Source organism: Xiphias gladius, chromosome 2, assembly GCF_016859285.1.
Source record: "Xiphias gladius isolate SHS-SW01 ecotype Sanya breed wild chromosome 2, ASM1685928v1, whole genome shotgun sequence".
Taxonomy (NCBI): Eukaryota; Metazoa; Chordata; class Actinopteri; order Istiophoriformes; family Xiphiidae; genus Xiphias; species Xiphias gladius.
Window position 1 is genome coordinate 9,719,041 of NC_053401.1, and position 25,628 is coordinate 9,744,668.

Genomic DNA, 25,628 nt, shown 5'->3' on the forward strand with positions numbered 1-25,628 from the left:
CACAGATGGACAATGCGCTGTTACGATCAAACCAAGAGGATAGTGGGCAGGCAAATGATTGTTTCCATTGCACTTTTTCCTCAGATCAATAAAGGTTGCAACCAAGGAGGAGACATTTAATGATTTGTGCCACGGAGAGGAACACTATATTCCTCAGCTGCACTAAAATCTCATATTACAATTGTTGACAGGAGGAGGCAATGAGACACTAAAATTATCCAATAAAATCGGTTTAGACAGAAAAGCAAAGGAGGCAAATGTCAGCCTGTCTTAAAAAACCTAATAATACGTTCATGTTCTAATTGTTAAGCATTTTAGTGCTTTGATTTCAAGTCTCTATCAGCGTCCTCAGATAGCTTTTGGCATTACTGACTATCCAGGATGCTGTACTCTATGGATCTCCCTTGATGCTGTTAAGATTAGCCAAACTTTCCCACTGCTGCTCTCCCCCTACCAGTTATATTGGTGTTGGTCAGACACAAAAATGTTTTCTTTTCCTCAGCTAACTTCTAGCTGTCTCTCTTTCTCTTTCTGGTATACCTGGCCAATTTCTTCCTCTCTTTCTCCTCTTCCTCTTCTTTCTGGGCAGATGTCAGGCTCTCAGCATCTGCCAGATTGTCTACAGCGATGGCCAAGAAGACATTCAGTAGGATATCTGTTTAGAGGGGTTGAAGTCAAGGATGTTGCTGACCCATCTGATCATCAGTTTTTCTGGCTGCAAACAATCCTGGTAGGCTGAGTGAATAATTAGTAACAACTCTGCACATTAAAGACACTGAACTCCCAACTGCTTGAGTGGAGATACTCGGTGACCTACAGCAAATGGTTTTGGGAGTCATGAATATACTCCCATGCATAACACATCCTTCCCTCCTGAAACTGCATCTTAAAGAGGAGCTAGAAATCAGTTTGGATTTATTCAAATCACAGGTGGTCATACTGTTATCGATTTGATAGGATAAAATTGAACAGAATCAGGAATCAAATTTGGATGTCAGCCTTAACTCCAGACTTTTCACAGGTTGATTTTTCAGTCCTTGTCATCACTCATCAACCCCCCCACCTCCACCTCCCTTCGGATCCACATCATTTAGGCTGCTGTGTAGCTATCTCATGTAGACCTCTGTTGTGGTAGGATACAGTTTCCGCAGATGAAGAGGATGATGAAGTAGATGCAGACCAGCATGCCAGGGAAGGACGGTCCACCATATGCCATGATTCCATCATACATCACAGAGTTCCAGTCCTCTCCTGTTAGGATCTGTGGAGAAAGAAATAAATGGAATAAAGATCTCATCTGCATAAAGAAAATCTTAGAAAAAATATCACCCTTATGTCCGTGATAGATTACATTTAATTTCACTGTAGGACTCATACTAGTTTAAATGACTCCTATACCTTTTTGTATTGAACACATGAAGATCTAAGATCCTAATTTCATGAACACATGAGCTGAGAATTGAACATAAACCGGGATGATGTAGAGCAGAGACATTTAAGGTGTCATTACCTGAAACACAGTGAGCAGAGACTGGGGAAAGTTGTCAAAGGTGCTACGTCGGGTATCGTCAAAGTTGAATTTTCCCCCAAAGAGCTGCATGCCGAGCAGGGAGAAGATGATGATGAAGAGGAAGAGCAGGAGCAACAGGGAAGCGATGGAGCGAACAGAGTTTAGCAGGGAGGCCACCAGGTTGGACAGTGAGTTCCAGTATCTGGGGGAGAGACATCCAATTTAAAACTGTAAACTCCACTAACGGAATACATGTGGATGTACAAAAATAAAAGCACCAAATGTAAAAGTACATAAAAAACATTTATATCTTACAAAAACACACTCAACTTGAATTTGTTTTTCAGTAAAATGTGTCATTGACTTCTCATAATTTTTTATAAGTCAACACACCATTCTCTGTTGCCTGTCTATAGAGTGTAAGATCATGCATCCCGAGGACATTTGGAAATACTATTACTACTACTAGTATTACTATTATTTTTCATTGTCCAATACTGCAGGTGACATTCAAAGTGTGCGTATGTATGTGTGTTTGTGCAGAAGGTCAAAGGCATACACACACCTGGTTAGCAAAACGCTGTTCAATAAATGCCAATATTACACAATTGTTAACTAACCTGGTTATTTTGAAGATTCTTAGCAAGCGTACACAACGTAACACAGAGATGCCGAGAGGAGACATGATCTTGGTTTCCACCAGAATGGTTTCCAGAATTCCTCCACATACTACGAAGCTGTCAAAGCGATTAAAGAGCGAAACAAAGTACGCCTGTGGAGAGCAAGGGGAGAGGATAAAGAAGGTAAAGGTAGAAAGCAGAGGAGAATAAGGTCATGAGTTTACATTTGGCCTGACAACAGTACAATTCACAAAAAAGTGGCCTTTTCCTGCACAACAATTTAGACAAATAACTTTAGAGTTATTAGCATCCTACCTGTAGGCCCAGACTGTACATCTTCAACAGCATCTCACCAGTGAAGAGTGCTAGCAACACCTTATTAGCTATGTCTGAGGAGAAGGGAAGAAAGGAGAAAAAGAACGGAAGAACGAAAGAAAGTGGAGGGGGTAGGATAAAGAAAATAAGGGTGAAATAAAGACAGAGTTGACATGGGAAAAGAGAAGACAAGAAAATGCAGAGAGGTGAATAATTTAGCTCAGATCAGACATACGTAAGTTTTTGTGTGTACGTGTATGCATGTGTGTGAGGGGAACTCACATACCTTGTACATCAGTTAACCACTGTGGCTGCTGGTGACGTTCAGAGGCAATGGTCAGAGTGTTGAGGAAAACCAGGAAGATGACCAGCCAATAGAAAACCTGCGATTTGACTGCTGCCCGGCACTTCCTTCTGCATAGCCTGTTCCACCTTCGCGAGTAGCGACTGAGAAGGAAGAAGGAGAGATTCAGAGAGAGAGAGAGAAAGATAGACAGAGCAAGAGAGAGAGAGAGAGAGAGAGAGAGAGAGAGAGAGAGAGAGATGGAAAATTGAAGAAATGTGGGAGAAAGAGGAGGTAGGGAAGAGAGAGAAAGAGAAGTAGAAGGTTCAGAGACAGGGTGAAGGGAAGGGAGGGATGGAGAGATGGGAAAAGAAAGAATACAAGGTCAGAGGATGAAATAAGGAGAGGCAGATGAGGGAGAAAAGAAAGATAGAATAAGAGTGAGTGCCCATGAGAGAGGAAATAAGAAAAATCAAAGAATGGTCAAAGGTAACAAGTGAAGAAGACAGGGAAAAACAAACAGCGCAGGAGAAAGAAAAAAAAAAGGCAGAATCAATTAGTTTTTTCTAAAGAGTAGTGATGACATCCCCCCTTGGTTTGTGGTTGTCTGTTGTTTGAGAGCCCAGCTGTGGAACAGAGTTAGTCACCCTCAAAGATGTTTCACTCCAAGGAAAAGCCAGTACGAAGAGCTTTGTTGCACAACGAGATATGCACCATTTGAGAAAGAACATAAAAAATTATTCTTACGAAATGATTGAAGGGACAAATTTAAAGTGAAATGTGTTATCACACTTCAATGGAAACTAATGCTTCAAAAGAAGTATTTCATTTTAATGTAACAAAAACATATGTTCTTCTTCTTAGACAATTCAACATGTTGCTATGTGTTGTGCTGTGCACAAGGCCTATTGCACTTTTCTTGCCCTACTTTTGACCTCGCAGTCACATCTCTGTGAAACAGTGCACTAAAAGGATTGCACCATTTTTTACCTACACCCATGTACCAATGATTTGACAACTGAAAAATGTCATAATTGTCCTTTTCTCAGTAAGGCAGATCAAAGCAACTGAAGACAGTAACTCGTGTTTTTGTCGTTCTAACTGTGGAGAAGCTGTGAAGCATGAGTCTCACTTTAGAGTTTTATATGTTCATGTTTTATATGCATCACCTGGACACTTGTAGGGAGGAATCCGAGCCAATACTGCTGTTACTGCTGCAATGCTGTTTTTTTTTTCATATGTAAAAACGCAGGTGTAATACACCCAGCAACAAGTACAGTGTGAAAATTGCAACATGTAATTACAGGAATTTGTTCCAAATCACGTTAAAAGCTAATGAGCAGGCAATAATTTTTTAATGATAGACTGCTTTAAATTGAAGTGGATAAAAAAGTGGATAACCATCTAAGAGCATTCTAATATTAGAGATAAACATTGTACCACACTTTTTCACTGTATTTTAAATTGGATAATGAATGTGTTTATCATCTTCCATTTAAATGAGCAAAATAAACCCAGACCACAACTGCCCTTGTCAGGTATCTCTCTGTATTTATGTGGGTGTCTATCCATTATTTGTTCTTGACCCTTTTGCCCACTACACCCGACATGGTTGCAAGGATATTTGTCTTGTACTTTAACTATCAGGCATCTTTTTAAACAATTCAACACAGCTCAGGAGGAAGTTTTCTCCCTCTCTGCCTATACAAAATTCACATTTCAACAGTCTTCTGGTTGAGTGTGTGAGAGCTGTTTAGAGTCAGTTATGGCACACACCGGCTTCTGCCATGATGCACACACTGAATGTTACATGAGACAACTCACAAAACAACACCAGCGGACATGCATTCTTACAGTAAAAGATGTGTTAGTTTTAAATTGTCTGTGACTGTAAATTGGGATAATCCCTTGAGTGACCTTTCAGAACAACAAATGTGTTAATATTAACGTTCAGAATGAAAGCATGTCTTTAGTGGTAATGCATTATTTTTTCTGTCCTTTTAGAGGACAAAAGACGTCATTGTTTTGAGAATGACGGGTTCTCTTTAAAGGAGCGGTTCGACATTTTGAGAATGACACTTACTTCTTACTGAGAGTTAGATGAGAAGATCAAATCCGCTGTCATCCATCAGTTACATGTGAAGCTACTGCCAGTAGCTGGTCAGCTTAGCTTAGCACAAACAGTCTGTCCAAAGACAGAAAAAAGCCTAACTTCGCAGAGACTCCGGGAAGTTATTGTGCCTGGCAAAGAAACAGCCAGGCACATAACCCACCTTAGAACCTAAACATGTCGTTTTTACCATTGAGGGTGCTGGTAGGCACATTTTGTTATATTTAGACAGAGCCAGTCTAGCCATTTCCACGTTTCCAGTCTTTTCCAGTCTTCCAGTCATGTCAAGCTAAGCTAACCAGCTGCTGCCTGTTGCTTCATATTTATCATACATACATGAGATTGTTATTGACCTTCTAATGAAGCGTTCAGTAAGAAAAAAGCGTATTTCCCAAAACGAACTTTTCCTGTAAAGTCAAGACTTTCTATTGCTATGTCTGTTTGTCTGTGTCTTCCACGCACACACCTGCACTCAAATGCACACACATCCAGTGACTACACGAATGCCACCTCAGTAGAGACAATATAGCAGTTGAGTTTAAAGACTATGGTAAACAACATCTACTAACCTGAACTTGGATTTGGAGATCCTATTTCTGGAACACAGAAAACAGAATGGATTATACCCACACACATAAAATACATACAGACAGGTACACAACATAAAAAGGGTGATTTGAGAGGGATAAAGGGGAATTGCTTCCCTAATTATCACAGATGCCTTAGCAAATATGTTCCTTGATCAGCTTAGCTGTGTGTGTCCAATATTTCCTGCACTTTTCCGCTTGTGTCACAAAGTAAACATTTGCTAGTTTAGAGTCTGAGTTGAAATACACAAGCACAAAAGCTGTTGGTAGTCTCTCTGCAAAACTGCAAGATGATCAAAGAACATGCTTGCTAAAAAATCTGTTTGTCCATTTTTATGCACCCACTGATGACAGATTTTGGGTACAATATAACCAAATGAACATCATTAGTATCACCCACTTTTCTTTTGAAGAAATCACCCCCTGAAAACATGTATACAGTGGCGTCCAGTCAAAAGAAATAATGCTGTGAGTTTGGATTTTCGCCAATTAACCCTGGTGTGAAAAAACACAATTTATTAATAGAAAAGTGTTTGTTGATTGTTCACCACTGTAACAGCAGAAAGTACATACATAAAGAACTGAGGACAAGAGATTATGGAAGACATTTTGTCTCTGGGAAGAGAAGAGAAGAGAAGAGAAGAGAAGAGAAGAGAAGAGAAGAGAAGAGAAGAGAAGAGAAGAGAAGAGAAGAGAAGAGAAGAGAAGAGAAGAGAAATTCCCAGGGTGGACATTTGCATCCACAACACATCAAATCTTTTTAATCTGTTGTATTCACATAAAATTATTTGACAATCAGCTATATTCATGACTTAAAATATTTGATTTAAAGTCAAAAACCACCACTTGCTGGGAAGCTTATAGGCTGAAGCTGCTCTACCAGCCAAAGAACTGTTTGACTATAACTGAACCTGATGCATAAAGTAATACAAATGTTTGGTTAATAGTTGAATGCAATGATAACATTAAATGTTACATTGCTTACTTTCTTTATGGGTCCTTTTGCTGCATTTGAATTTCATTTTATTGCTTGTATTTTAATTATGAAAAATTAAATAAATCAAAAGAGGATATAGTAGTATCACCTGAAATAATTAATGTCCCTATAAAGCTTTTAGGGAGCTGTTGTGAGCAACTGTGTACTTATTTTGTCTTTAAAAGCAAAGGAATCCACTGACCAGCTGATTGATTGGCTAACTGACCGACTGACTGAAGCAATAAAATGAGTCACTGACTGACTGAACGACAGAATAAAATGACTGACTGGCTGGATATGGAATGTGACAGTACACACGTCTCTTTTCTCCATGTGTCCGTCTCAATTATGAGATCCGAGGATGCCGAAGTAGCGCCTACCCTGCAGTCTGTCTCCATAGCGATGTGAAGATGCACTGACAAACACTGAAAGTCTCAAGTCCTATCTCCATAATAGTGTGAGAAAATGCCCTTGGCCAAACTGGTTGCAGTCTCAAAGAGGAAGGATGAGGGCTTGTATTTCCAGTTGTGGCAAGGTTTACTATTCATTAGTTTCTGGACAGTCAAATTACTGTGAATCTCACACACATTCACTGAAAATTGCAAGTGTAAATTCTGGAGCTCCTTTGTGGGTAAAAAATGAAAATGGAGATTGATGTTGTAGACCTATAGTGCGTACCAAATTAGGTTTATTCGACAGCAGTTTTAGAAGTTATAAATCACAAATTATACCCTGTACAGCAACAAGGGTTTACTGGTACACAAGTACATAGTATATAATCTAAGAGCACTTAGGGATGGAACTTTTTATTTATTTTTTTTATTTATTATTTATTGCAAAGGTTATTAATTGATGAAATCTGCATTTATATCACACTAGAGCTGCAATGATTAGTTCATTAGTCAATCCAAAAAAAAAATTAATCAGCAACTACCTGATCATGTATATATAAAATTTTAGTCATTTTTTAAGCAAAAATGACAAACATTTGATGGTTCCAGGCTCTAAAATATGAGGATTTGGTGTCTTTGTGACAGCGATAGTAGGCTGAGAATGCTTGGGCTCTGGACTGTTGGTTGAATGAAATTTGAATACATCTCCTTGTCCTGTGGGAAATCATAACAGACGATTCTTGCATTTTATTAACAAAATGATCAATCGATTAATTGCGATGAGTACCAGCAGATTATCAGATAATTATTAGTTGCAGACACAGACAAAATAAGCATTAAATGGACTCGTATAAATGACTAACCAAATCATACAAAATAACAGCTTTACCAATGTCTATTTCTACTGAATTTTGGAGAAGATTTAGAATTATGTGTTGGGTCTCTGGTACTTGTTTAAGACTGTGAGGTTATGAAGAAGTTATGACATATTCTTTGTTTTGAGTTGTTTTTCTCTGACCGGGGACAAACAAACAACATAACAAAAGACAAAGTAACAGATGGACAGTAAGAGTACAGATAAACAACAGTGTGTCATCCAAGTTTGCCTACTGGCTTTACTGTTCCTCTGAGTGTTTTGATTCAGCGTAATTTCCGCTCTAATTCGTCTATTTTATACTGTAACTTTCCCTATCCTGTTCAGTTCCATTCTGCTACATTCAAAGTGAAGAATAGTTTTTGTATGTAGGTGTGATTGCTTGTGTATGCTGAAGTGGGGCTGCTGGGGTCACGGCTCCTGTGTGGCCTTGTGTCTAAGAAAGAAAACAATGCACTTGTTTGAGTAATGTAAAAAATGAAAGGAGAGGGGAGAGGCAGGCGTGAGTGAGTCAGCTGTTCATGAGCTCCCACAGGGGAGGAGGAAAACACTTCACCAGCGAACACATGAAGGGGAGAGAGAGCTGAAACAGAGGGAGAGAGGAAAAGGAAATAAAGCTGGATTACTATTAGATGAGATGTAGATGTCCTACTTTTCTACATTTTGGTAGGTCCCAAATGGTGACTGGGTTTTCCTTGTACCATGTGAGTCGACATGCACTCTGGCCTCATGATGAACTTCTTTTCTCATTTCTTCCTCTGTTAATGTGCTCATATGATGCCTTCAGTAAGGAACATTGTTATGGACCATTTCTGTCTCAGCCACTTCACAAGCAAAACCGACCCTACGCCAGATGTTTTTGTTGTTATGAAAAATCAATAATTCCAATGTTGATGATTTTCCCATTTTAGGGTTCTGTGATACTGTGATATACATATTCAAACCATAAACTTTTGGAAACACAAATGTTTTCCCCTTACAGCAACGATATATTTATATTTTAACATTAAAAAATTAGAAAGTAAAGATTAAAAACTTTTTAATTTTCATTTTTCAGCTGAAATGATCCAGTAACTTGTCCCAGAGCTAACTTTTGACTTCAGTATGCTGCTTAGTTATATTACACTACATAAAAGTATAAGGCATGTTGGATGCTACAGTACTGAGATCAGATCCACCCAAGTTCTCCCCATAGTATGTAGTTTGTAGTATGATGACACCCCACAGTTACTGTTCTCTGCTCTCCCCTAACAAATGTTAGTGCATAAATTTCTCTAGACCTCAGCGAGCTTGATGAGACAGAGTTCTGTCTTAGTGAGATCAGTGAAGGATAGAGGCAGGCTGAGCCACTTATACCATGGCTAACAAATGAAGGGTTAATACTAAAAAGATGCAGGAGAGAGTTCATCCTTGGGATTGGCACAAGGTGACTAAGAGAGCTGAGGAATAGAGGGAGGAGAAGAGGTGTGTGTGTAAGAGAGCATGAGGTACTTACGCTAGCCGGGTACAGCAGGTCTCACCCTCCACATCTCCCCCGGGGGCGTTGTCTGTGTTGACTGATTCATTCTCACTGGCTGGCATGCTCACTGAGAGACAGAAAGGAGCAGAGGCAGAGGCAGAGAAAGAGAGATGACAGATGTAAAGAGAAGGAAAGAAAAAGAAAGACAGCGAAAGATGAATTAGCAGTGCACAGAAATGGGTTGTACATCCTTGCTTACATCATTCTTATGCTGGTTTTTACTATATTGCTTGATCTAAACCTTGAACTCGAGATGTTGTAGACTCCAAAATATCTATAAAAACTTAACAAATGTACTACTATACACACAACTGGATGCTACAAAGTTCATCCAGTCTTCGATGGGTAAATACTGAGGAGCTGCACTGGACGCTGGGTCAAACACTTAAAAAAAAAAATCAGATTTTCTTTTAAAGAAATAATTTATAAAATTATAAAGTCATCTTTCCCAAGTATATAAACTAATTAAAAGATGCTGTTGACTGGGATTCACAAGTCAGCATTGTCCAACCCAACTAATTAAGACCCTCTGTTACACACGTACCCTTGAGTCAATAAAACCATTCCCAAATTCTGCACTGATTGCCTAAACTAATTACACACTTAGTTGCCACACTAGCAATATTTACTGGTTAGGGATCCTGGGACACAACCTCTGCATCAGCTATTAGGATGGATTTCAACTTCTAAGCTGAGGGATAGCTTAATGCTGGGTGAATTAAATCTTAACAAAACCCTTTTGTGATTTTATAGCTCATGGAGATTGAAAGAAAAAACATGATGTAGATTTCGGTCTTTGGTCTGCGAACGTTGTGGGGGATGCTGGAGTTTAATTGCAGCCATGGTTTGGAAAAAACCTTGTAATGCTTTTATTCAGTCTTCTAAACTTGAATCAAGCTGTGAGAGTTTTGGCAGGATTTATGTCATCGCCACCATCTGAGTATTAACTCCTTGCTACGAAGATCTTTATGCAGAGGGGTAAATAGGTAGAATGCTTGCTGAGCCCAATCTTTCCTTGTTTATAAAGCCACAAGAAGACTAAAAATGTGTCACTTTGTCCTTAATAAAAAGACGAGTGTAATGATGTGTAAAGATGGGGGGAGGACAGGAGTAACGTTAAGTGTCTGCTAAGGATTGAAAAGTGTTAAAGTGGAAAAAGAGGGAGAATGGACTGAAAAAAGTGGGAATGGGGGGAGAGAGTGATGGATGCATTGAGGGACGGATCCATCGAGGGAGGTATGGATAGAGGGAGAGGTAGAACGAGAAAGGGTTGAATGTGGAGATGGTCGGTTGAGAGACAGATATGAAGTGATACATTTCTTTTTATTGCTTCTGTCAGTCTTGCCAGCGGGAATGAGCTGCGCTCCCCTCACTGTCAACTCAAACACTTATTGTAACACCCGCTGGGTAGCAGAGATACTGCATTTGAATATCAATGTCTCTGGTGTTAAAATAAGATATCTACTGTTTAAAAAAAAACAAAATCTACTCTTGCAAAACGGGTCTTAGTATGAAACCAAAAAACATGATCAGCACTTAAGATGAGAGGGCATTTTAAAATACTAAATAATTACAATCTTGACTTGAAACTTTTTTTTTTTTTTTTAACTTACTGACAGACTTTTAGGAGTAAATATATGCCCCATAAATGAAATTAAAAATACAGAGCTTGTCTGGAATTGTGCTCTATCATCCAGTAATACAATTCTATGTGTTAGACATTGCTTTCCAAACACAATTTTCAAGCCTGACACTTTCCCTAATGCATTCCTTCTGAGATTTGTAAGTGTTTCGTGCAGATTCAATAATGGGAAATCCACCTAAAGCTTCATATGAAAACAGACAAATCAGGTCGAACGTGTACCTTCAGTACAAGTTATACATCCTGAAATAAATGAGTAAATAATGCTGTGCCAAAACAAATAAGCAATCAAGCAAAGCAAATAAACGCAAGAAAGCAAAGTCTCTCTCAGCATGCACTTGTTCACCCCAAGTTAAAGGGGGCAGCAGTCATCAAAAAGTGGTAGGTTTTGACAATTACAATATAGCCTTCTGATACCTTTTTGTAGTCCAACTCAGTTCCAATGGCAGACTTTTGAAGAGACTTTCTGCATTGTATTTATAATCTATTAAGAAATCAGATGGCTATCAAAGGGTTATGATATCACTAAATTTAGCATCATTGTTGAAACTTAAAAAAACAGCTGAACTGGCTTGGCGCACTTTGCTAACATGATATATCAAAGTAAGGTACAGTGACTGAGCGATGTATAAGGCCAGTGTACTTTGACACTTGGCTGGTGATGGATAAATTCAGCATTGTAGAGATCAGGATGGTCTATCAGAACATTAAGGTCTCTGCTGTGAACAACTGTGTGTACCCTCACAATGACATGTGCCACCTGCTGCTATGCAACTTAGTTAAAAGCACTCACGGCCCTCCGGTCTCTCCTGAGGCCAAAGCCTTTCAAATATAAAACCAGCCTGGTGCCTTCTCCTCAATGGAGCTCTGAACTAGTTTAATACCTATTGTTAGACTAAACCCCAAAGACCAGAGACGCAGAGAGAAGGAAGGAGATGAAGGAAAGCAAGGAAAAAGAACACAGAGCATGGGTTGGAGAGAAATGGAAGCGGGGAGGAAGGGAATGAGAAAGATGAGTAAGGGTCACACTCTTTCAGGAGAAAGAGAGATTTGTTCATTCTTACCATTCTTGGCATGTGTGAATGTGTTAAAACATTAAACAACAAGACTGTCTCTGAAAATAAGCAACCTCCAAAAGAATGTATTGAACTGCATGATGATGAAATGACTCACTAAAGTAACCTTTGGAAAAAGAATGTGTGTGTATATATGTGTGTCCTAGTGTACAGATCCATTTTGGGTCTACATACTAAAATAGAGCTTAGATCAGATATTAAATTTCCATGCCTTCATCTCTAGAAGTCTTTTTCCGATACTTCAAACAGTCGAAATGTCCGATGTCAAACCCCAAACTGACCACAAATGACCATACATTTATAGTTTGAATCCTCCTCTCACTATTGAGAACATTAGGTTTTTCATGTTCATGTCTTGTCATGATTCAATATAATAACAATAATTTGTCTTTATTTTTGCCTTCCTCACAAGGCAATTGTCACATTAAATTTGGAGTAAAAATTGCAATCAAAAAGCTTGTTAGCATGTAAGAAGATGTAAAATCAGCACCAAATGCTTTTTCTTTTGAAGTCAGTGAAAAGATGCACAAATACCTTACATTTCTACCCAACAATGTGGCAAGTGCCTAGTGAAAACGGCAATAGGGCCCAAAGCTCCAGATTTAAAACTATTTTCCATGAACTTTTATTATCATAGCTAGAATGTCTAGCAACAATGGCGACTGGCAACGACGATTTGAGGGAAAGGAAGCTGAAACAACAAGGAGAGGACGATGACATCACAAATATTACAAATGTTTTTAGTTGTCATAGACAGTGAGCAAACTCCACTGCAGTATTTTTCTGTGATGACATTTTCCTCTTGTTGTTTTTTCAGACAAGTCAGGCAGGTGCGAATGTTTCCTTTCCTAAGAACCTATAAAGGAGAAGAGTGGCTTCATCTCAAAATGTCATTTGTAATGTTGTTTCCTCTCCTCAATGTATTCCCTGTACTGATACTTCTTGTCTTTTCAATTATACATAATTAAAAGTTGAGAGCCATGAAACATGAAGACATGCAATTTTGACAGCAGTGGGGGATGGTAATTGGTGGCTAAATTCTGTCTCCACTGCAAGAGAGTATTAATAATGTATATATATGGCCTTGAGATTATATTACTGGTCATCATTAAGTGTACAAAAGGGCTGAGGATGACAACAAGAATAAACTATTTTTACAGTATGAGAGGCAGCCACTGTCCACTTTAGCTTTGAAGCTCTGGAGGGGGCAGAAAAAGATGCTTACTCCAATGCAGGAGGAGGGGAGAGGAGAGGAGAGGAGAAGTACAGGGATAGAAAGGAGGAAAGAGGTTGCAGTCTGCTTGCATATCTAAAATCAAGTTTCCAGTAAATTTTTAACTAGTGTCGGACCATGCAGACAGACGCACACGCCTTACGAAGGAAAGCCGCATTTTTCTTCACAGCTCCACGCAGAGACTGAAAACGATGGCTCTTACCTGGGGATAGAGAGCACGGCTCAGCAAAGCAAATGCGCGCACACACACACAAACACACACACACACACACACACGCCTGGATCTACACAAAAAGGTACTCACAGTCAGCACAAATGCGGAAATACACACAAGCTGCAAATTCAAACACAAATGATCACATACTGGCTCTCATGCCATACACAACCTGTTGCAAAGAAACATGATTGCTTCTGCAAAAATGACATTTCCTCTTTACAGTCACAGCTCATTTCATTACTCCAGCTATAACTGCAATTTGAGATTTTCACTACCATTAATGGCAAAGACTTACTGTCTTTTTCGGTTTCTCTTGTACCATTTAGTTACCTTTTAATCACTTTTTCATTTCAACACTTGGCCATCATACCTGAGCTAGAACCTTCTGATTCTCCAGGGTAAAAATAAATTACAGGACAGAAAGAGGCACAGAGGGAGTGAGAAATAAAAGAGAATCCCTTTGCACAGTAGCAGAAACAAAAAAACCACTGCACACACAGATATGAAGCATGAAGTCCAGCAAAAATAGAGAAACATATATGCAAACACAAACTGAGGCCACTAAAATGACTCACACACATGCACTCATACAGTAGATAATCATACAAATATCCATCTCAATTAACCAGTCGCTGCACAAGGATCTTTTAGGCTTCAACTAAACTGCAGATGATAAAGATAAATGAATGATGACCAGATATCTACATCTATTTTGATAAAAAATACTGTTAATAGTATAGTTTTACTGTTTACAACTACCATTATCACATAACCCGACACCAAACACAGGAGGCAGCTCCTCAAATTTCACACACTGTTGAGTGCCATGCTGTTAATACACATTTTAAACATCTTTCATTAAAATATACTTTCTGTAGCGGATGTTTGATGACCTTGATGAAAGTCAAAGGCAATAAAGTTGCGCTTCTCTTGGAATTTTAATCCTCAAGGCAAATGCACATTTAACATGTCAAAAGGTGGAAAAGGAAAGTTTCAACGGCAGAGAGAGAACAAAAAGACAACTGAACATTTTCTCCCATCCAATAGAACGGTCATAAGTATGCTGACACCTCAGTTTTAAAAATGAGAAGTATTAAACCTATTGAAAACATTTTAAGAGTAGCAGCCAAATGCAAGCAACACATCAACTGTATAATGACATATCTCAGAGACTTCCACCATGCAACACATAAAGGAGTTGTCTTGACTGATATACAGTATGTTTTAATACTGATTAGAGACTTTGTCTTATCCCTGATCCCTGACATGTTTCTCCCTAGCCGCATCCTCCGGATCCTCACGGGAGGTCCTGAGGTGCTCCCAGGATAGTTGGGATATTAAACCATCTAATGTGCTCTACAAGATCATCTAAACCAAAGTAATCATACTATAAAATTGTAATATAAGCACATGCCCGAATACAACTGAATACACACGGAAACACATGTCACAAACACACAAAGACGCAGACATACCGTCCTGAGAGTCAGTAGAGTGACTGAACCAGGCAAGCTTACTGGTCTTCTTACCAAGGTGGGCTGGAGACACTCCTACCACAGACAGCAGTGGCAGGACGCCAAAACAAGACGACAGCATGCAAGAACAAGATGGCAGAGGGTGAGAGCATGCAAGACACACATACACACAAATACAGTGTGCCCCTGAGATGACAAGAAACACATACAAATGTTCAGAGGAAACACATCATAGGATACATACCGTATACATAAATAAATAATGAACTACCACACCATTCACATCACATCACATCATATATAATCATATTTAAGTGTGTGCGTACCTGCATGTGTATATGTTCTAGTCATGAGTGCAACCTCATAAATCATAACCACCATACTTAGAACATATTAGCACATACACAAACACAGACACAGATACGCACACACAGACCATTACTGAAAACAGTGAAAATCAATACAACGAACGACATCTGTCTTCATTTGACAACACTATTGACATCATACATCAAGATTATGTTGCTGTAGCTCTTCAGGTAAAAATGGTATGTTAGGTAGACATGTAGAAACATGTGTGTGGTCTCTGTGTGAGTGTGTGGTCACTAGTGAGACTTGATGTAAGATCCCATCTCTTCTCTGTCCTAGATCCCCTCTCTATCTATGTTTCTCACACACACACACACACACACACACACACACACACACACACACACACACACACACACACACACACACACACACACACACACACACACACACACACACACACACAGAGTCAAAGTCACTCTCTACTTCTACCTATCTGTCTCTGTATCTCAACATCTATTTTTCCTTCCAACTCTCCGTTATCTTCTCCTCTATTCTCTAAGTCTCCTATCCCTTCTTTAGGGCATGTGTATGTGTGCACGCACGAGTTTATGTCCTGGGCAACAGGGACAAACTGCCCTCATTCATCTTCCCAGAGGAGGATCCATCCATCGAGGAGAGAGAGCAATAGAAAGAGCAAGAGACCTGATATTCCACCTTCACAAACAAAGGGATGATTGATCTTTCTGATGGAGAACTTTGGATCATATATATCAATCACTTTGTCAGGTCATCTAAGTTATACCATTTAATAAAAGTATTGGACTGAATCTTGCAAGAAAAAGACAGTTTTAATACTTTTAATGCTTATTTCAAATTGTTATTTCTATGACAAATTTGTTTGATTTTAGAAAGAACCATGAGTGTGGCTTCCATCGGAATAGACAGGATCAAGCACTTACATGTTCTGTCTTGCTTTTCTCTACAAGTAACTTGGTCTTGTCTGGACATTGTACATAATGTCAGTGATACAGAATTTGCCAAGCTTTAGGTAAAGAACCATTTCATTATTGTGATGTGATATTTTCTACATTGGCCCAAATGGGGGGCCACATAACGTTTGTTTGCTAATGTGCCAGTATCTCAGACACTGCGCTGATGTGTTCATGCCAGACTGATTGGCCCAAGGGAGCACAAAGGTAATAGGTGAAAACAAGTTGATTTGTTAGGGATTAGCCACAGGGGTGCTGTGCCTTATTTTCATGTAAATTGGGTCACTGCTCATTTGACCAAGTTAATTTCTTCAGATCATAATTTTCCTTCTTCCTTTTTTTTCTCCTTGGCAGTCATCAGTGTTTCACAGAATGAGTCAGTGTTTTGTAGGAGATGAGCTTTCTGTGTGCAGAATACTATATGTGCAGAATGCATGTTCTGCCTCTGCATATTCATTCTTCATTATTCATTGATTCATCATCAATGTGACCATGGTCCACCCCTATATAAAATAGTTCACAGTACATACCGTACATATTGAGCAGTAAATGCTCAAAAAAAGTAAAGCAACACTTTTCGCCAAATCACTGCCTCTTTCTCACTGTCTCTCTCTCAAGTTCTCTTTATCCTTTCTGAGATCTAACCTCCAGGTTAAAAGAGGCCAGTGCTCTACTCTCTCTACACAGGACATGTTGCTCAGTCCTGGGGAGATATGTGCCTTGTGTGGCTGCCTGTCTCTGCAGCTACTGTGGAGAGAGACAAGGTGTTAATTTATGTGTGTAGCTTTCTGCCAGAACACACACTCTAACACTGTATACCTACAGTATATGTGTGAGTGTATGAGTCTGTAAAAGTGCGCGAGTGTTTGCGTTTGTTGTGTGTATGTGAGTGTGTGCCCAGAGGCTATTATCTGCAGTCTGACACATTCCACTAATATCTTAAACAGGTTTTAAACCTCAGGAGGATTCTCAGCCAAAGCAAGCAGAAAATATTAACATCCTCTCAGTCTGTCAGTCAGTCACGCTATCTAGTCAGTCGTTCATTCAATCGTTCACTGCAGTGAGCTCACTATTTACAGACGCAAACATACAGTATGTACACCCACCCATAATTCAAAAATCACACGTACATATGCATAGGTATTCTCAAGGCAAACTGTGGTAAGCAAATTGATCGTCACTCCCTCTTGGCCTCTCTGACTGTTAAAAAAAAACCAAAAACACACACACACACACACACACACACAAACACACACACACACACACACTATAGACTCACGGTTTCTGGGTTTGTCATCGTCCATGCCCTCCTCTTCATTCTCTGGGTCAATGTCTTCAGCCTGAGTGATCCAGTCTAAATAGCCCTGTAATCACACACACATATGCAGAAACAGACAGAGAAAATACTGATTGGTTAGCAGTACATACAGCAGTCCGACTTCTTATCAACAAAAGAAAGACCAAACTGCAGTCACCTGACACCTGGTATTTTCTGGATGAAATGTTTCAGCAGTCGTGTTTCTCAATGTTCCTGTACTCTATTCTTAAACCGAACACTTTCTACTGTATAAAGACATACAGTAGTCATCGCAACATTATCTTGCTATTTTAAAAAAAAAACTTTTAATGTATTTACTTATCTATCTCTCTAATGTCATCTTTTATTCAATCTGTAAAGCATGCTGTAACTTTAAACATGGCCCAATGAAAATGAGGTTTGCTTCGCTTTCTATGTTTACTGCTTTATACTGAGGGTATTTTGGACTTCCCGTTGACCTCCTGATTCCATTTGCATAAACAGTAAAGGATGTTCAATATTTAACGAAGCGATAGTAACAATGATAAGATGTTGTCTTATTTCTCATCTAACTCTGCACATCTTGTGGCCTTGCTTGAATTTACTGTGTGACTGTGACATCCTCTTTTAGACTGGGACTCACTGAAACACACACACACACACACACACACACACACACACATGTGCGCACACAGCAGCCTACCTTGAGGTCCTCCTCCAGTTGCTGTTTTTCTCTGAGTTTCTGGAAGTCACCACGTGCCTTGGCCTTCTCCCTCTCCTTGGAAAACTCTCTGGGAGGAGGTGAGCAGGATGGAGGGATGGGGAAGGAAAGAGAGTTGGAGGGATAGAGGGAGGGAAAGAGAGAGAGACAGGAAACAAGAGGAGAACAAGAATCTGAAAATCCAGACTGAAGGTTTCACAAAATATAGCGTGATAAAATTGTGATAATACAGAATATTATACTTCAGGAAAGGACGGACAGAAAACCTGCTAAAGAGAGAAAAAAATGTGAAGTGAAGAGAGAAATGCTCTGCCAAGAAGATGTTAGTGTGCAAAATAGAGATGAAAACAAATCCAGAAAGACAAACAGGAGCTTGATTCAAATCTCAACTAATCCAATTCATGTAGACATACTGTTAAGCAGCCAACAGATCAATACAATTCAATTTTATTGATAAATATGTCATCTTCTGCATAAAAACACAAAAAGCCTTCATATAAATACACAATGGGGAAAGAGCTTCAATGGCAGTTACTGGATTTTATCAAATCTGCATACAATGCTTATACTTGACTATGGTTTACTTATCTATTTGTCTGCAATTTGTTCCCAATGTATGCCCAGTACAAATCATTTGAATTGATATAGCTGGATTCTAATCATTAAGTCTGATGGCTTGCAGGAATGTGAATTGTGACACCCCAACTGACTGACAAACAGTGGATGTGTTATAATCATTCACTTTGAAAAGAAAGAGGCAGTTTTGGAAAAGTGCGAGCCAACTACCTCATAAACAGCCATTCCACTACAGTACCTGTGTTAGTAGTGATGGCTGTTGGTCAATTTACAACCCAATTAGGATACTCCTAGTCTGAAATGATCACCTGTGGCTAAAGAATAACAGACGAAGGGACAAAACTAACTACAAAACTGAAAATTAAAAAATTTAAAAGGATGTCCTTTGGTTATTTTCTTATTGTTCACATTGTACACGGTGGCCGCTATAAATGCCTGCATGTCTAAAAATGTTTTGAAGTGCCTGTAAGATAATGACAGACATAGAGTGATTTAGTCATGATATGGCAGCATAGCTGATAGAGATTAGATCTACAGTGAACAGTCATCTTATTGTAAAAGCTCAAGAAGCCCAGTTGTGAATTGGGTCCCAAAGTGTGCAACAGTGAGCAAAATAGTCTTTCTCCATTTACTTTTAATTTATCTGTACTGTTGGGGCCCCAGGTACACCCGTGTCTGCTGGGAGAGTTCCTGCAGTGTGTTGTGGGTCTACCCCACATCTCCGCCTACTTGCAATGTGCTTGGTACAACCCCAGAGGGAGGCACAAAGAGGGCACCTCTCACCAGCTGCACCACCTCAGCTTGCTCTTGTCAAATCGGAGGAGAAGTGGCTCTGCACTGAGATCTCCTGCATCACTAAGTTCCTCACCTCTCGCCTACCATCTCATTCTCTCGGTCACTGCCAGAGGTTCTGGCCATAGGTCAGAATGAGGATATACATATATTTTGTGCCTCAGCTCTCTCTTCGTACAATGTTTTCAATTCTTCATTTAGACAAAAATAGATTGAGGTGTGTAAATGTAGAATTAACATGAACAATCCATTTAATTTCTAATACTCCTATAACCACTTGTAAAGAGGTCGGATTTCTTTTACTTTATTCTAATCAGCATGATTCCTGCTTTTTCAACATTCTTGGGACTTTGTGGTTGGTGTGGACAAAGGGGACAAAAACAAAGATGATTCAAGACAACTAAAATCAATGTTTTGGGAATGTGAAATATTGAAAAATTATGATGAAACTTGGTGAAATTACTTCCAGGTGTCAGGTTGGAAGAAAGAATTAAGCAGCATTTGATTAAATACTGCACTTGGGGAAGGTCAAAGTCCGGTTAGAGCCAAAGATACAGTTTGAACAAAGAAAATTAATTTCGATGGGAGCTGACAGGGTCTAGGAGGCTTTGAAATATTTGCAGTTAAAAAGTGTACAAACTCACATTTGAAGATCCATTGCCAAGTAAACTCAGTAAGTGCCTCTCTGATATAAAGATTATGAATGAGGATATCGGTACAGTCAGCAGAGTCAGCTTTCTTGTGCGTTGCCATCTTGGGTTTGGACACTGTGCCCCTGTTAGCTGCATACATTCAAGTAGGACTTTTCGCAAGTATGGAAGTCTGAAAAAAGTTTCAGACTCAGAATAAAGTTTAATCTGAATATTCTCAATCAAATATTATGAAATCAGAACATAGACTTTAATTACACGTGGGATGCTGTGTATAATGTTAAATTTCACTGTTCCCCCACGCACAAACACACACACACACACACACACACACAAACACACACACACACACACACACCCCACAGATCAATAAGCATTACGACAAACTGCTATTGTCTTGCTTGTCAGAGCATTAGCAGGACACCCAATCCTATTGATCTGTTTGTGTGTTTCAGTGTGTGTATATAGTGTATGTGTGTGTGAGCACAAAACTCTGAGGTAACACTCATTTTCCCATTCTCATTATCTCATCTCTCTTTCCTAAATCATGTTTGAATTCTTTTCCCCCCGACTTTCTGTTCCTTTTTCTCTACCACCATCGAGTCTCTTCCAAGCCGGTCTCTCTCTATTCTTTCTATTTACATATTACATCAAAATCAGACAAATGCAGTCACACTCAATGTTTCTGTCTCTATGTCTGTCTCTCTCCTTATTTCTGTTTAACCATTAGTTATTATGCCAATCGGAGACACACACACGCACCACGAAGGAAACAGTTGGTAAAAGGTCAGGCTGTGTAGTGTGTTGACAGCATCATTAGTCAGAAGTCAAACAAAGAGTCAGACAGCCAAACCCCCCAAGCTGTTTGGACCAGATAGACCTCTATTATTTTTCCCACAACGCTGATGTCACATCACCGTGGGTATTGAGAGTCAGATTCTGGTAAGTCAGTCAGGGGTGAGACACTTCACTCACCTAAACCTGTTTGCAACCAAATCTAATCATAGCATGAGGTTGGAACCATCACAAAAGGAGTATTAGAAAAATACCTGTAATTTTTCACACATCTCAGATTCAAAATGATACTTAATTTCAAGTAATGGTTATCTTTGTAAATGGAGGCCGGTAGGTGGGCAATAACCTGGAGATTTAAAAAAAGAGCTACAATTCAATAGTTTGATCATTTTTAACAAACGGTACCAAGGATACATTAACACGTGTGAATTATTGTGGGAATAAGTGTGATTTAGGCAAACCTTATTTCATGATAGTAACAGTGCTTTTCTATAGAAACAGCACTGTATAACTGTATTTAGGGAGGCAATATCCAAAAGTTCTCAGTAGCAGAGAATACCCATCTGTCCTGCTGTCATGTCCTGAAGCCAGCTGCTGAAATATGATTTCAGCACAGTCAGCTACAAATGATAACTAGAAATGTACGAGAAGTTAATGTAACTCAGTTGGTAGAAGTCCAAACCCTCATACACATGTGGAATTGTAAGAAACTTTGCATACAAGCATCACCAAATGGTACAAAATTGAATGTCAGCTGTCAGGTTGCAATTTTCTTTGTACCGCATGTTCTAGAACATACTGTGTTTTTACAAATGTACTAAAACTGTACCTGTACCAGTTTTATTACAACACAATCCTGTACACACTTTGTACTTCTCAAACTTAAACACCATCTACTGCCAGAAACAGGAAGTAGAGAGAAATTAAGATTTTGTCGGAGAAAAGACAAAGGAGCAAAGCTCTCCAAGAACAAGAGTAAAAAGGTTAGAAAGAGAAGTTAGTTTCAATTGACCTTTGACCCTGCCCTTACCCGCTCAAAACCCCCAGAACCAAGTTTAGCACAAAGAAGGATCCGGTGATGATTAAGGTGACAAAATAGACCCAGGGCCAGCCGTAACCTGCTGCATCATTCACCTAGAAGATGGAGGAATCGAGGAGAAGGGCCAAGGAGAGGAAACAGAAAGGATGGATGTAAAGTTAAGATTCAGGGAGGAGAAGGAGAGAGAAGCCAAGATTGATTGAGAGGGCATGGATGAAAGTGAGAAAGGAGCAATTAGGGAATGTTAGGAGGGAAGGGAGGGAAGAAGGGAGATAGCGAAGGAGTTACATCCTTAGTGAAAGTTCCCAGCAGATGGAACGGTTCGCTTCTTTAGGATACCTGCTGGGATTAAGGTGCATTCATAGTATTTGACAGAGCCACTTGGCGTGCCACATGGCAACGTATTTGGTCAGCTGTAATTAACATGGATTTGAAAAATAAGAAAGACGTGTACTGGTTGATTTAGGAGACATAGTATAATTTGCACATGCAAAACAGTGATCATGACAGAAGGCTATGAATGGCCCACATGATAAACAAAACAAAACTGGGGTACAGCTAATTATTTGCATGAAGGAGCTGTGAAAAAGGAAGGTTAGAAATTAGAAGTCAAAACAGCCCGATTCAGGCTTAGTCACTGTGGAGAGACAGCATTTTAGTTAGATACTTGAACAGACGGTGCAGCAAGACTCCCATGTATTTTTCATCATAACTGTCCTCATGACAAATTTTTCTTTCTCAAAAGACATATATGGTTTATTCTACATTTACATGATTTAATTTAAAGCTTTTAATTTTGAAAATAATTTCGATGTGTAACTCATTGTTATTACTATTTTTATTATTGTAATGATTTAATTGGTGTTGTTATGATTATTATACCCTTTTTAACTCTTGTGACCAAATTATTTACATCTGGAAACTAATATTTTAATGGACGCTTACAAAAAATGCCTTTCCCTATTCGGTGCATTCTTCCATCCCATAATTTCCATTTTTAATGCCATGTTTCCTCCAGACTCTACACAGTCCTCAGAAGAACCGTATTGTGTGTTCCCCATTGTGTAAGTTTTTTTTTTTTTTTCTGCATTCCACCTCCATGGCTGACCTGAGGGGTGTATTATTTATACCCCAGTGTCTCCCCATAGGCCGGGTGGTACTAAAACAGCGTGACTTGGCAGAGTGGGGTAAAACAGCACCCAGATCTACTGCTAGAGCAGCATTTATTGAAGAAAAACACACACACATTACACCTAAGGCCAATGGCAACATGTGCCACTATACAAATATACATACACAAACAGTGTAAGCAGATTCATGATAATTTGCATGAGACAAACATGCATGTAAACCAACACACATGTATGCACACAACACTGATCCTTCAAGGCAGGTGGGAGTTAAAGGCAGAAGAAGGTTCCTTGAAACCGAGCATTGACTGGACAAAAAAACACTAACGTGAACAAGGCCCATTCATTATAAAGAGCAATCTCATAATAAGAAAATTGTGCGAACTGATTTTGTGTTAACAGATGAGATACTGTGTGCCAGTGTGTGTTTGTGCGTGAGTGCATGTGTGTGTTTCTCTTGGGCTTGTGACAAAGGATTGTTTGAGTTGACCGGAAGGGAGAGAGAGCGGGAGATTTTGCTCAGTCTAGTGATCGTCAGTTTATCTTTCCTCAACCGTAGAGGATTATGGCCTTCTAGCTCTGCTTTTACTGCTGGACTGCTGAGGTGAGACTGCTGTTCACCCTGCTCTTATTTGCGTTTAATTTCTTCTGCGTACCACTTGACTGAATCAGAACAATCTGCGCATGGATGCTAAATCGGGCTGTATGTCAACTTGACAATTATTTGCCATTCAGCAACTCTGTAAAACAGTACATATGCAGATGTTTTGTATTATAAGCAATTCTTGCTATGTTAAAAAAATTCTTTGGCACCTTTAGCATGTTGATGCGCCTACAGTATACGTAGCTCACCTTAAGCCTCGAGCCATGTTTTTTCCTACAACGTTCGTATTAATCCCTTACTGCGTGTAGTGAATGTCCTCAGATGAGTAGATGAGGGCGACAACGGGGAGTATAATTATAAAGACTGACACATGTTCATCTCACAGCATGGGATTTTGGCTTCATACAGCATTTGGTCAAAGCGCATTCGATTAAAATGGATTTAAAAAATAAATATGTAAGACAAACTTAAATGAACAGCATCCAAACAATATCATAAGTAAGATGTACAGTATGTGAGTTATATTCAGGAGAAGATGCTGTATGCATTTTCATACCCAACTGAAAACTTATGTTTACTTAACCAGATACTGCCATGCAAAGTGAACTTGCCCTTATAATAATAATAATAATAGTAATGACAAGAATAATGCACAATCTTGTGATTTTGATAGTGGTAATCCATGGATTATTTCCTATTGATTCCACTCTTCCCTGGTTCACTGGATCCACAAAAATAAACTATAAATTGCACTTGAAATGTTTGAATAAGGGAGTCTTGTTGCATGGTCATTTACCTTTATCTTTATGTAAAACACTACGAACAGCCACATCACAAACAACACACATACATTCATATGTACACACATGACAACAGCATAACCTCTTACCCGCTCAACACCCCCAGAACGAGATTGAGAACGAAAAAGGAGCCGAAGATGACGAGAGAGACAAAATAGACCCATGGCAGCTCATAGCCCATAGCATCCTGCATCTGAGAGAGAGAAGAGACAGGGGAGAGGAGGAGAAGGAGAAACAACGGGGGTTAACAGTAAAAGAGTTGGTAGGATGGAGGAGACAGGAAAGATAAGGGAGGTGGAAGTAAGAAAGGGATGAGTACAATGGGGAAGGAAGAAGAAATATGGGCGAAAAAGATTTGAAATGAGGTTTGAGAGGATGGACAGAGAGAATGATGGAGTGAATGAGAACGGAGCAGTAGAGGTCAAGGACAGAAAGTGTGTTAGAGAGGTAAAGAAATAAAGGAAAGGGAAAAGATGACAGACAGGAAAAAAAACAGCGGTGCCTCTTAAATACAGCAGTAGAAAGACCCGGCGAAGCAAGAGTGGCAGTATTGTATGATTAAGTGTTTGTATAAACCCTTATGTCTGCCTGTTGGAGAGCAGGTCCTTGATGATCCATAATTGAACACTATAAAACACTTTACTGCTTTTGTAACTCAATGACAAACCATAGTTTTCATACCAAGTGTGTGTTTACATAGTTACATAATCCTTTAAGAAATCTTTTCTTGGAAAAGTGGATGGGCCTTTACAGGAAACACGTTTAGATGCTGTGACTACAGTTGTCTATGTAACCCAATTATATTCCTTTATAGAGGATTTATGGCACATGCCACTAAAAAATCCAAGTGAAATCAATAAAAATGATTTGTTTCAGGATATTCAGTTACTGGGGAATATGTCACACAGTCATCTGGATATTGTAGTAAGGATTGCTTAAACAGACACAGATCATCATTAGGGTTGGTGTAAATGGGAGATGATGTGGACACGCTGATGTCTGAACAGTTTAGTATCCAGGATTCAATTGTAACAGTAATGTCAGATTATTAGTCTGCATTTACATTGAAATGAAGGGCATTTAAAAGACAATA

The 25,628-nt window shown here is 39.3% G+C and overlaps 1 protein-coding gene across 6 annotated transcripts in view; it reads right to left on the reverse strand.

Moving 5' to 3' along the window:
• cacna1c (calcium channel, voltage-dependent, L type, alpha 1C subunit) overlaps positions 1-25,628 on the reverse strand; it is a 197,515-nt gene that overhangs the window by 36,665 nt on the left and 135,222 nt on the right. For 3 of the 6 annotated variants that reach the window (XM_040147441.1, XM_040147451.1, XM_040147433.1), the window contains exons 8-19: positions 24,625-24,728; positions 18,132-18,219; positions 17,411-17,495; positions 14,831-14,905; positions 9,163-9,253; positions 5,408-5,434; positions 2,732-2,892; positions 2,446-2,519; positions 2,131-2,282; positions 1,511-1,712; positions 1,141-1,261; positions 541-655 (exon numbers count right to left, since the gene is read on the reverse strand). In XM_040147441.1, the coding sequence (XP_040003375.1) occupies positions 541-655; positions 1,141-1,261; positions 1,511-1,712; positions 2,131-2,282; positions 2,446-2,519; positions 2,732-2,892; positions 5,408-5,434; positions 9,163-9,253; positions 14,831-14,905; positions 17,411-17,495; positions 18,132-18,219; positions 24,625-24,728 (1,295 nt within the window). Of the gene's footprint in view, positions 1-540; positions 656-1,140; positions 1,262-1,510; positions 1,713-2,130; positions 2,283-2,445; positions 2,520-2,731; positions 2,893-5,407; positions 5,435-9,162; positions 9,254-14,830; positions 14,906-17,410; positions 17,496-18,131; positions 18,220-21,992; positions 22,097-24,624; positions 24,729-25,628 lie in introns of all 6 variants that reach the window. The other 3 variants (XM_040147465.1, XM_040147458.1, XM_040147473.1) reach the window with 2 other exon arrangements.